At 37.9% G+C, this 13,504-nt stretch overlaps 1 protein-coding gene and 1 non-coding gene across 7 annotated transcripts in view; one reads left to right on the top strand and one right to left on the bottom strand.

The window, feature by feature from the left end:
• Positions 1 to 13,504, top strand: part of BCAR3 (BCAR3 adaptor protein, NSP family member) — a 104,611-nt gene that overhangs the window by 1,170 nt on the left and 89,937 nt on the right. For 4 of the 6 annotated variants that reach the window (XM_090146328.1, XM_090146332.1, XM_090146331.1 and 1 more), the window contains exon 2: positions 11,748 to 11,864. The exons of 1 other annotated variant lie outside the window; for it this stretch is intronic. In XM_090146328.1, coding sequence (XP_090002454.1) covers positions 11,792 to 11,864 — 73 coding nt within the window. In that variant the 5' untranslated portion in view covers positions 11,748 to 11,791. The remainder of the gene's footprint in view (positions 1 to 11,747; positions 11,865 to 13,504) is intronic. One more of the 6 variants, XM_090146329.1, reaches the window with a different exon arrangement.
• On the bottom strand, positions 40 to 125 carry TRNAR-UCU (transfer RNA arginine (anticodon UCU)). The gene is given in 2 exon segments: positions 40 to 75; positions 89 to 125. It is a non-coding gene; the product is annotated as a tRNA-Arg (tRNA).

The following is a 13,504-nucleotide window of genomic DNA, read 5'->3' on the forward strand; positions in this document are numbered from 1 at the left end:
AAAGGGAGGAAAGAAAAAGCAGCATGAAAAGAGAAGCTACGACTCCGCCGGGACTCGAACCCGGAACCTTTGAATCCCTTCAACCCTCTAGAAGTCCAATGCGCTATCCATTGCGCCACGGAGCCACCTGTTGGATTCTTCGCGCACCGCCTATGGAGCCTGCGCGCGGCGGCACGGGCGGCAGCGCGGAGGGAGCGGCAGGGCTGGGCGCGCCCCGCCTCGGGCGCGTTCTGTTCCGCGCGGTAGTGATGGTACTCGTGCGATGGTTCTTGTGCAGGGAGCCCCAGCTGCGCTGTCCTTGCCCAGGCAGTGAGGCTGCCAGGCCCCGGGTGGCACAGAGCTCGGGTCGCGGCTGGAGGCAGAACTGCTCTATTGTACCTCAGCCGGTGTTGCGCGGGACACCGCTTTTGTTTGAATCTCACATTTTGTGTAACAGTAATTAAAAAGTTTCAGTGTCTAACATGTGAGGAACCAGGAAGCAAATGAAATTGGTGTAGAATAAGCTCATTATGATACGTGCTTCTTTTGCCGTAGCATCAAGGGCTGAGGTACCCTGTGAAACACAACCACGGGGATGCAGGCAGTGAGGCACTGTGCGCTGTGCCCCACTGCTGCCCTAGAGTCAGCCGGTGTACCTGCGGGCAGCAGTGAGCCAGCGCTGTTATGGACTGGCTGGTTTTCACACTGCTTCTGCTCGGAGTGAGGGGATGACAGAAAGGTCTTGGTTTTTGAAGCACGATGTTGGAGTTACAGCCCTCAGGGTAATAAAGTCTGATAATCGTAGAATCTTAGAATTGGAAGGGACCTTTAAAGGCCATCTGGTCCAAAGAAGCCAACAGACCATCTACGAGTCAAAGCTGTACAAGAGTCAGAGGAGGTCTGACTGGATTTACAGGCTCTAGGTCTGTGCAGTCTTGCCACAACTGTTCCATTCTGGACTGAACTTGTTGTGCTTACTCCTGATAAAGAAACATTCTGCATTTGCAGATGAAAGAATGCACCAGTTCATTTCTTTACTAAGTTTCTTTTGTGTCCTCAGACTGTAATGACTCAGGCCCTGTGCTTCAAAAAGGAAACAGAACTTTTGCTTTTAAGAATTGACACGATCCTTGAAATAACAAGCTTAAATTCATGTCTGTTCTACTGAAATAAACCACTCGTATGCAACTATGAACTGCCGTGAATGTTCTGTAGTTTGAAAACTCCTGGCATTTATTGTGGGGCAGACTGAGTGTCCACACGCCACCAACGTGCTTTGATACGATGGCAACTTTGAACAACATATCATTAAATGATTAGACAGTGTAGAACAGGAGGTTGGATGTAGCCTCCCCGCTGTAAATACAGTCGCAAAGTCAACGTTTTGTTTTGGACAGCAGATGGAGCTGCTGAATCAGAAACCGTTCATGAGCTAAGGAAATGGCTTACGTTGAGCAAACGCGACCAGTTAACCTTTGCTGACTTGGATGGGTCCTTTAGACTTTAGCTCTCCTGTGGCCAGCTGAAGCTCAGTTCTCTTGCAAGCTGTCTTTCATCTTGGCTTCTCTTCAAATTTATGCTCTTTTTCAGGGAGTTTTAGGTGTTTATAGGAGTCTGGCAGCACTGGTTTTAGTTACTGGCAGTTTTCACTGAACTAAACTGGGTGCTGTTTTGCTAATTTTAGATACAAGAAGAAACTGCAGTAGTAATACTTTGACACGAGAAAGCAAGTGGATCAAAGGCAGGCTAAAAATAGCAGCGCCCCATGGCACTTTTATGTTGATAATAAAACAATCCACATGTTAATGATGAAATTCTTCAAGAGACTTTCAAAAACTTTGGTTTCAGCACTGTTCTCCAGTGGGTATTTGCTTCATAGAATTACTTCATGCTTGATTTATAAACCATTTCTGCTTTGATTTTTTTTTTCTTGTTCACATAGCTTAACACTGTGACAAAGAGCTACGAGTGTGTTGCTGTGTAGTCCTGCAGCATTTCACTCATCTTATATTGGTGCTGTATTTCAGGAGCATTGCTTTTCGTTTGCATTTCTTTTGCAAAAGGATAGAGAGCTGCCCAGGTTATTCTAGAAAGGCAGAGTTCTTTCCCTCTGCATTAACATTTCCGTTTTTATAACAAGCAAAAGTTTGTCACTTCCCCAACTTTCTCATGCGGCTCTTTTCGGTGTTCTTTTGTGCACTTTCCTCAAGCTGCATACTGAGCAAAGTACTTGTGAGGCATTAGTAATGAATGTTCCTAACTACACCAGCTCCTGTTGGTCTTTGGCCTCTGTGTATTGGGATTTCTGTTTGCCTGGCAGCTCTCCATTTCTAGTTCAACTTCTAGTTGTATTTGTTGGCTTGTTTTTTGTTGTTGTTGTTTGTTGTTGTTGCTTTGTTCATTTATTTGCTTTGAATAATGAAATCCTAGATTTCATTTACCTTATTGTTCAGTGTGCATTTGTTCTTCTTTGCTTGAGTTTATTTCTTCGGTTTCATGAGATTTCACCTAGCTTCTCTTTTGCTATTCATTATTTTCAGAGTGAACAAAGAGATGAGAAACAGATATTTTTGTCTCAATTGAATCCTCAGATTGGCCCCAAAGGGCCAAAACAGTCCCAAAGAGTGTAACAAGCCTAGTTAATCATCACCAAAGAAAAGGCTGGATGTACAAAGTTTTGTTCCTGCCTTTTGTTTTGCAACCTAGATGTAACTATCTGGGCTTTTATTTTTAATTTTTTATTTGTAAATTAACATCAAGCTAACGAATACCTGCAGAATTCAGTTGTTCCTCTAAAGCTTCTCGTAGACGTCACTGCAGTTCAGCTTCTCTTGTGCACAGCTGGTCATCTGTGAGGTAACTTCAACATTTTGAGATGAAACTTCCTCTGGAAAAACCTTTCTGTATATACCTTATTTTATATATACCTTATTTTATTGGTAGTTTCCATTTATCAAACCTGAGTGACAAAAGATGTATGATGGAATCTATCCAGAGAGCTTAGCTGCTTTTCAGCAACCTTTCCTTCTCTTTCATATGATTTCAATGAATGCTATTGGAGGAGCTTCTCCTGTTCCCTGTTTATTCTGTTGCTTCCTCAACTCAGTTTCTTGATTGTTCACTTTGTAAGAACGATGCAGTTGTATTGTTCTAAATAGACCTGACACACTGATACCAATTGTGCTGTCTCTGACATAGTTTACTTACAAAACAAATAGAAAACCCCCAGCAAGAGTACAGATTCGGTCTCAAGACTTAAGGAATATTCAAGAAATAGAACATGTTTCTCTAGCTTCTGCACTTATTGTAGTATTACAAAATATTTAATATATAAATTTTGTTCATAAAGGATTAAAAACAAGAGTTTGAAAATAGAGTTAAAAGATACTGATTCTGAGACAATCAGAACCAATCCTTGCCTTCTGCCACACTGTTTAAATGCACTATTTATTCTCCTTCCTCACTCACGTGCTCTTTGAATGATGTGCATGTATGCAACAAGTGCAGGGTTTAAGCAGTGCTGCAGTGCAGGTACTGGGAATGTTTTTTAAATAAACATGCTGGGTTAACTTCTGCTTTCATCTGAAGCACTTTGAATATGACCATACTGAATCAGCTTCGTGAAGTTATTTCAGGGCTATGCTGATGATAGTAAAATTTGGCCTGTAGTGCTTCTTTTCTTTTTGTTGCCAACAGAGTGGCAAAGTGTTCACTTTGGGTAATTTTTGCTAATCTTTTCTTTGGAGAAGTCCCTCATTAATAAACCCAAGCTTTAAGTCCTGTTATTACCATTATTTCTGGGAAAAAAATGCTTTTAATCTTTAGTGATTTGGACCCCATATGAATAGAGATAGGAAGATAAAGTGCAGCATGTTTCTTTGATAGAGAATACTTTAATATTAATGGCATTTGCTTTGTTTCCTACATTTTTCACTCGAGGGCTGTGTGGGCTATTTATCCTGACAGCTAAAAGCTAGAGTTGGATTGCTGTGTCCTGCCAGCTGGGTGCTAAGTGTGCCCCTAACATTGGCTGTGTGTGCTCAGCACTACTGCTAGAAAAAACTTGCCAAGCATGTTCTAAAACGATGAAAAGCTTTTATTCTTAATTAAATTTTGCTTTTCACTCAGTTGTGAATATAAGTGACTGACTCAGCAGAATATGTGAATACTGAATCTGGTCTAATTGCAGAAACAATGGCATATAAAAATCATATCCGTTTGTCAGTTCTTTAATTAAAAACATTACCCAGAACTGTGTACAGATACACTTCTCTCTCTCCCTCAGCAAGTTTTTACTTGATCTGTTTCAAATATACGTTGATTTGACTGTACTGGAAACTTTCAGAAAGTTATCTTGCTGTTGATTTTTGGAGCCAGCAAATGTATTCTGAAGGTTTATTTGTAAATAGGCTTTTCTCTTTGAAATTTACCTTAATTGAGCTGTATCACCACTTGTGAATTTGATTTTGGTAGCTAAATTCACAGTGTGTAATGAGAGGTAATGGAGTGGCGTAGGACCTGGAGCCAGGAGTTCTCAAACACTACTCTTGTGCTTGTCCTTTGCTTACGGCACGGCTCAGCAAGCTGCTTGCATTCTCTTGCGCTAAGAGAGAAGAATGTGCCCAGCTCAGTGTTCTGCAGGAGCCGTAGCTCACGGTTTGCCTGAGGAATTGGCCAACTCCCCAGTCAACGCCTGCAGCCTTCTAAATCTACATGCATGTTCTTCTCACTCTTTCACCCCACCTGGCAGGCAGTGATGGAGCGTGCTGCAGTTAGGGCTGAGCACCTGGCTCTGTACAGGCAGAGAAGATGCTCGGCAGCTCATGGCACATCCCCAAAGAAAACAACAGGGAAGATGACAAAGCTTGAGTGTTACAAAGGAGTTATCTGTGGATGCTGCGGCTTCTTCAGATGAAAAGGTGTTGCCAGAGGGACATCACTGCTGCCTTAAGTCTGCAGCATTGCTGCACGTGATCTGCCAAATGGCAAACAAAGCTTGCCCCATTTTGCAGCGTATGCAGAAACTTCTCTTCTTGTGAAAATGAGCATTCTCTTTATGCAGGTAGAAATCAGAAATTATTTTTTAGCCAGCAAAGTCTTCTGGTTCGTTTATTTATTTTAATATAGTTTATGTTCAAGTTTCAGTTCAAGAAAAAAGCAGGAATAGACTGAATCCTATGTCACTTGGCATAAAACGTTCCTAAAAGTTATGTACAAATTGGATGTGAAGGTGACAAATGGTGTGAAGCAGAAGCATGGGCAGCATACTGATAGGGTGATGAGAAAGTACTTTTTGGTACTTTGGAAGAAGAGTAAGTGAGAGTGAAGGAGTTTCAGGCTGACAGGAGAGTGGTGCACAACGTATTAGTTAATGTGGTTAATATTAACCATATTGGTTAATATTTTCTCTGGAATGTGGCTCCACTTTTCTCCAGGATCATCTACCATACAGTCATATTTTGGTGTACTTTCTATTTGTGTTACAGCTAGCTATTTTCTGTGTGGATTGGGAAAGAAAATCATGTTTGGCAAGTGCGTTTTTTTCTTATGAAATTTTTGAAAATGTCTTTTTCTTTTTCTTTTTTTTTTTAAATTCTGCTCTTCTATCTATCAGGAATTATTTTTTTTTCTGGTTTAACAGCCATAGTGAAAGAATGTTAAACTAGCAAGTGATATTTATAGCTAAACCTTGCTTAATGGTTGTTCCATGTCCTTTCTTCCTTCCAATTTTTGTCTCATAAAATCACTCACTGAAGTTAATACAACTTATTGCCCTGCAGAAGTTACAGTATGAGGAAACAAAACGCTGCTCATCAAAGGCTCTTCTGTGCTGACAGCACAGACACAAAGACTTCTTTGTGATGAATGTGCAGACTTAGCTCTGCCACTCTAAATCAGTGCTGAGTTTTCCTCAATTCTAGTGTTGCAATAAAATAATGTCCATTTGTTCTTTTGTGGAGCTTTAATTTTATTTCCAAAAATACTGTCAGACAGCAAGCATGGACCTAACAACTTATCAAAAAAAGTCTGTGTTGAGTTGATTGGAATTTGCCTTTTTTTTTTTTTGTGTGTGTGTGTGTGTGTGTGGAAGTGCTATCTACTTATATATGCATTCATCTTTATTTGTTTGAATTAGTTATGTGTACCAGTCATTACTACAGCAAATCAAAACAAGAAGCTTCCAGTTTCTTTGGTATTTGGAAATCATAGCAATCTGTTCTTTTTTTGCCTTCTTTTTTTCTCTGTGGAAATAAATATTATTTTTATTGCAGTATGTGTTTGTGAGTAATATTGTACATACTCCAATTTGCAACCATTAAGATATGAAATCCAGAGGAATAAACTGGAAAAGCCTGAAAGAAGTGCCGTCTGTCACAGTGTCGTTTTGCATGACTGTACTTGTTTCTGCTCTTGGGAAAATGTTGCTAATATGGCACAAGCATCAACTTCCAGGTGAGGGATGATGTAGGCAGTCATAGTAAACAATTTTTCATCTTAACGTTACAGCAGTAATGATCTTATTTTCTTCACAATTATATAACTTGATGTCAACAAAATGGTAAATAATTACTTTTAAGCAAAGTGACAAGTGCTAAGAAGTAACTTTAACCAGCCTGTCAAAAATACAAAGGTTTTTGTAGATAATAGATGGATTGGCTTCTAGTTTTCTGTATTTCTTTGATTTGCAGCAACAATTTGGTGTGTTAGAATAATAGAATTGTATTCTTTTTTAACATTATGAGCATCTCAACAGCTAGTGGTGTTAGAGTGGATTTTTTTTCCTTTGAATTTTAATTCCCAGCACCAGTCGATGCCAGAGGTGCCAAAGGGCAACGCAATCTTCAGAAATTCCTAGTAGTGTTATGTACGTAATGTACCTTTTCTAAACATGACTGTTTTGATCCTCTCAGCCATTTCTTGTTTGTGTGTTCACAACACAACTATTATAGTGTAGTACCAGAACGTTCCTGATTCGAGATTTTTGTGTAATGATAGCAAAGCATTCTTCTCAGCAGCAGCTGGCACCATCCAAGACAAATTTTCAAGGATGCAGATAAACTTTGCTTAGCTACAGCCACAATTCATGTCATGTCCTTGCCTTGCTTGTTCTGTCTTTAGTTAGGGGGGGATGAGGAGGTCAGAGGCTGGGATTTCTGTTTCTACATGCCATGCTTACGAGCAAAAGAAGTTAGTAATAATAACTTTGAAATGCATTCATCGTTCTTAGTAAGACGTCATAGTGCAATTAATTTTATAATTTACTTGTTTTTGTGATGACTTTGTCAGATCCACCCATATTCCTCTGTTCACATTTCTTCAAAGTCTTGCAGCTAGTGTGCTTTGAACAAGGGGGACTAAAGTGCAAGTATTACTGACAGAGGCATTTGCATTTTGGGGGCCTGGAAATTTAACTTCAGGAAATGGATGTTGTGCCTTTGTTCCTTGAATGCCAAAGATTGAAGATGCTTTGAATTACATAAACATTGTTTCTTACTATTTTTTCATTTCAGAGGTAAAAAATACCATACATCATTGTCTTTTCTGCTGAAGAACAGTAGTGTATTTCTAAAGTTGGTTTTAGTTCTTGAATCAGCCACAGGAAAACGCAATCTTTGGCTGAAGAGTACTCTGACACAGTATTTGTCAGACTTGAGTGACGTAAAATTATTCAGCAGCTTACATTCGCTGTATTGCCAGGGTGGACTACTGAAAGTGCCCTGTGTGCAAAAATTTGATCAAGTTCTTGCCAGGGAGCAAATGCTTCTTTGTGTCTTCCTCTATGGCCACACTCACTGTTAAACTGAGTTCAAATAATAAACTGTGACAACTAAAATTCTTAAAAGCAACCATTAATTTCAGGCCAATATTTGTTCTTTCTGCCCCAGCAGCAGATTGCAATTAAGAGTTTTAATGCTTGGACTCTTACCTACCTGACTGGTGTTGAAGAAAGGTGTCTAAGGGCACTGTTAGCTCCTGCAGGAAGTTACAGCTCCAAATTGTGTGCAGATTATATAATCCTTTGCAGTGGATTATTTGATTGGAATGATAATTAGATGTATTGCTAAGAGCTCTGTCATATAAAAAGGTTTCTGGAAGGGAAGAAAACAATTTACTTGCTGCTGGAGACTTTTCTCTATATTTTTAATAATAGGCCTGTTGCTTCATTTATTGAAATAGTATCCTCAGATTAGTGCTGCTTTCTCAACTGCATCTAATCTCATTTGATTCAAGCATCATGAAATGAAAAAATCAGCGTAGATTTGTTTTGAAACAATTTTTATTTGTTTATTTTAGCAAATCAATGTATGTGAGTTCATCATCACCCTGATTGTTAACAGTAATTTTTAGAAGAGGTTAAACAGGATCTGAACTATCAAATTAGATGTAAGCTTATTAATTTATAGGGAATGGTTGGTGTGGAAATTGGAAACTTTGAGTCTGTTTTCCTTCATACAGGCATGTTTTTAATTTAGTAGTGTTTGGTTTAACAGGAATTGGAACAAAGTTTGATGACATTTTCTCTAGCTTCTTCAATAATGTGAAGCATTTCTTTTAGACCTCTTTCATCTGGCTGTGAAATCAAAAAGATTAATATTTACTTCTGCTTGGATCATCTGCAGGAAATAAAAGATCGTAAACAACTCAGAAAATCATTTAGATATCAATATATCAAATGCAAATCAAGTGAACTTTCCAGCATTTAGAGCAGTGACCTTCAACCTGACTTTGAGTCAAGAATTTCTGTTTCCAAGGCTGCTCATTCTTTATGCCAGTATTTTCCTGGCAAAATGTATGGATCTTTTGTGGTGTGTTGTTTGATGGAGAATGAATGAAGCCCCTCTGGCATATTTATCCTGCTATCTCACTTGGGATTTGAACTATTTTGCCAGAAAAGAAAGTTCAGTGCTCTCACTTTCCTTTCTAGTCCCCTCGTTGTTGCTACAGGAGCTCCTTGTTGCATGAATATTTTTTCAACTATAGAAACTAGCAGTGTTTTTGGAGAGTCAGTAAAAGTTGATGGTTTTGAACAATAGCCAACATTTACAGAGTATTGTATAGCTGTGATTTTGAAGCTATCATCAGCAGTATTTTGTATCTTAGAATGAGAGGAAACATCACATTTCATTTCATCAGCATAGTCTTTTTTAGTTTGCTTGGTCTCTTTTTGTATTTTCCTTGTCTCACACAGTTGAAATTAGGGCTATCTGAAACTTTGTTTTAACACTGATATAAATGGTAAAGTATACTGAGAAATGGTCTTTCTTCCTTCTTTTTATCTGTTTATTTTATTATTTATTATTATTTTAAAAGGCGGATACTTTTTAAAAAGAAAAATACTTTTATCCCACATTAAACTATCCAATTTCCAAATGTGTGATGGTGTCTTTTGTTTGCTACATATAGAGCACTGATAAGAGTTTATACGTAATTATTAAAAGGCTTTCCATTAAAACAATTAATTTGAGTTTGTAATTAGACCCAAGAGAAGGTGATTTTACTAAGACAATTGAAATTGCATGTAGATTCTGGTTCTAAGTATATATTTACAATACATGTATTTTGATTTGCCTGTGAAACTAATTTGCAGATTCAGAAATATGTGTAGAAACCTAATTGATGCACATTTTGTTAATAGAGTAAGAAGCAATCTCCATTTCAAATATTCTCTGGTGGGAATACATGCCACTTCTTTTATAGGGAAGAGCCATCTTTTGTGCAATTATCTGTGACTGGATTATCTCATAGAACTGCCTTGTATTTATTAACTTCATATTAGATTTGGATAGCTTGCTAAGAAAGTAAAGGAACCCTGTGTTAGTGAGTGCACTTACAGAATGCACTGTGCAGACAGTTTTTGGAAGGACAGAACAAACAAGTTTTACAGATTACCTTTCTTGAATTAATTATCCAAGAAATAGCAAGGCAATAACCTGTATCACCTTATTACAACGTAACTGATTTTATTTGAGTAAATTATTACCAGTCACTTTAAAGAAAACGTATTATTTACCATGAAGCCTTTTATCATTGAAGTTCCACTGAACTATCCACTGAAGATCCTGCTAAATGTATGAGCTGGCTTGTGCGTGTCTACACTTCACATTATTGACTGATAGCTGGAGTAATTGTCTCCATCTGAGCACAGAGAAAGAGCATCAATGAAGTTAGCACTGAAAAATGTGTGGAAACCTTGCCATATACCTGTAGGGAGAGCTGCTGTCATTAATGAACTGTAACAATGATTATAGGATAGCTGCACCAGTCCTCTAAACTGGTAACTGAATATTCCATTCTAGCGGAGATCTTTTGTGCTGGTCTCTATAACAGTGCCTCTTTTCTATAGAGAGAGACATCCAGAATTTTTAACTTTTGGATAGTAAAAGTTTAAATAGAAATACCAAAATGGCTTTTAATATCTGTCTTTAATCCAGAATCACCTCATTTCCATTCACATCTCCATTTGATGCTTTTCCTTCAGCAGTATTATATACCCACGTTTGAGGACTGATGTCTTTTTGATTGCTTTTTTGGGATTGTTGGTGAAAATCCAGTGGAAGTTTTGTGGCACCATGGATGTGAAGTGGCAGAAACTTTGATGTTTCATTAATCAGTTAAAAGTTAAAAAGTGGGGAGATTTTTAATCCAAAATTTCACTGTCAAGAATGGATTGAGATGCTGATCTGTTATTTTGAAATCAGTGATCCATTTGCTTGTCTGAATCCTCAAGGTTGTATTTCAGCAATTTACTTTCCTGTCTTTTTCTCATCCAGCATCATAACTGTTCAGAATATTAATGATTTAAAAAACAAAATAATTAAAAAAAGAAAATGAAAAAAAAACCCACAACTCTGCTCTTAACTGTCTACTAAGACCTAACAACATTAAATTTTAAAACTGTCTTGATGAAGGCATCACTTCAGAGATTCAGTCAACTTGATCTAATCTGAGCATGGAGTGAGTTTAGTTTCTTTTTGTTTTTAAGAACTGAGACAAAATATGTTTATTAAAAAAAAAAAAGGGAAATTATTATCTAGCCACAACTTTACAGACTTTTCCCCTTGTAAAACTGCACTACTGCTGTTGTGGTGGGGGAAAATAAAAATAAAAATAAAAAAAAAAAAGAAAATTTTAATCATCCATCATTTTAATCATTCATCATTTTTTCCTGTAATCATCCTTTACTTCTGGCAAAGATTTTTTCTTTTTCACTCTTTACCAACTTCAGCTTAAAAGCTTCTTAATTACTTTTTCATCTTTTGTTAGCTTCTCTTTCGCTTTCTGCATTTCACTACACCTTTCTTTGTACAATGGTGTTTTTTCCTACTCTTCAAAAATACTGCTAGAAAGGTATCTAGTTAGATTTTAGAAAGAATTCATTAGAAGTGGAGGAGTCCATGAACCTGTAACATGGAAAATAAAAAAAGACAAGAGTAAAAAGCCCTTTAGTTTTACTTGATATAACGTAGAATTTCTGATGAGGAGTTTGTCCGGTAACTGCAAGATTACAGGTGTTGTGTAATCAAGAGCAAAGTAGTGCAGGTGCTAGAAGCCCAGTGCTACACCTGAAATGCATGGAGTTTAGTGCAATCAGAATACACTTGTGCCACTTAACAGGTATTTATATATTAGAGCAAATGCAGAGCTTGGCTGACGCAGTGAACTTTGTTCACTCCTGAATTTCTTTATATTACACTTAACTGAAGTTCTACTTGATGATGTCCTATATTGCAGTGGTAGAGATCATTCTATCTCTGCTGCTACTCCAGCAGATGCTGCACAATATGGTGAGGCAAGGCAGGAAAGGCTTTTGATGAAGAGGCTGAATGCACGGCACTATGAAGGGAAGCTTGCTATGGAGCATGCCACAGTACAGAACTTAGCAGGTAAGGGAAGTCTAACAGTGGTGATTGTGAAATTGATGGAATCACACCTGAAGCTTCTGTTTTTTGAAATTGTAATTTGAATGCAGTAACAATGCACCAAAATATAGGAGGAAAACAGAAATGGATGGGAAAAAAATATCCTTTGGGCTATCTGCAGAAAGACTGGCAGAAGTGTGTTGTGTAGTCAGCCCCTTTATAAGGCAAAAGTTTACTACCATAAGAGTAATTAAAAATACTTTGAACAAATTTGAATTGGCATAGCAAGTTTAGGCTGGCTTAGTATTTGCATTATCTTTCTGTAAGGCTTTGGGAATCCTGGTCCTGCATTTATGTATCTTCAAAAGGAAAATGAACAGTTTTTTCTTTGTTTTTTTATTAGAGTTGCCTCATGTTCACAAAAATATGACTGATAGCATTTTTGCAAGTAAATTCTGTTGATTCAAAGAAATTCCTGATTCTCAATGTTTACTCCAAAGAGAACCCAAATATAATAACATCTTAGCTAGCTAGCTATTTGCATCCGGAGATAATAATAGAAAAATAACTTGTTATGTTTTGCATGCACAGTGCTGGAAGTAGTAGAGGCTCTGACTCTTATAAGCTTATTGACTTGTTAAGATGGTTGAGACTGACAAATATCTTCATGGCTGAGATTCCCATAAAGCACCTTTTAAACTGTTGCAGATGTTAGCTCAAGCTTTAATGTTACTCAGGATTATTTCTTACCGTTAGCTCTCTCAATGCTAGTTAACCTGTTCTGGTGAGCTCTAGCCCTAAATGTCCTGTTTCCATTTATAGGAGTGAGAGAACTTCCATCTAAAATTAAAACAGAATTTAGTGTAAGCCTACATTTATTGCAACTTGTGACCAGTGTTCTTTCTACTGATCACTGAACACTGTAATTTATTTTTATAAGCCTGCTTATTGATCATCTTCAGCTCCTTTTCTCATGTAATTAGAAGTTGATTAAAAAAAAGTGGACAATGACTTCACTTTCTAAGGGCATTGCATTTGCAGCTAAATTATTTTTCCTAGATAGTTCTCATTTTATTATCTTTGCTACGTGACTGGGCATCTTGAGCAGCAGAGGTTTTCTGCCTTTCACCTTTATAAGAAATAATGTTGGGATTTTTATTTAAGAAAAGAGCTTTTCAGCTTGTTGTATTCTCCAAGGAAGAAATATTTCAAAGTAAGATGGCTTCCTCCCATTTGATTATGTTGGGCAGTGATGTCAGTATGGAAGTTCCCACCAGTATTCCATTGCATGTTGTTACTGTGTGACAGACAGCAGCAGAAGGGACAGCCTGACAGAATGGTGTCTGACACAGAAGGGTGTATGGAGCAAAGGTGTGTTGTTGAATTCCTCCATGTGGCAAAAATGGCACCCATTGACATTAATTGCCTCTTGCTGAATGTTGATGGAGATCACACAGTGAGGCAGTGGGTGGTGCATTTCAGCAGTGACAACAGCAACAGTGAGTCTCCTCCACTGGTGCAGATTTTTATGAGCGTGGCATGCAGGTTCTTGGTCATTGCTGGCAAAAATGCATAGCTAGTGATGGTGCCTGTGTTGGAAAATAGTGTTTTGTAGCTGAGAATTTTCTTTACAGATAGTGTCATTGTGCTTTCCGTATCTGTTG

The sequence above is a fragment of the Phasianus colchicus genome, chromosome 9 (assembly GCF_987193195.1).
Source record: "Phasianus colchicus chromosome 9, bPhaCol1.hap1.1, whole genome shotgun sequence".
Taxonomy (NCBI): domain Eukaryota; kingdom Metazoa; phylum Chordata; class Aves; order Galliformes; family Phasianidae; genus Phasianus; species Phasianus colchicus.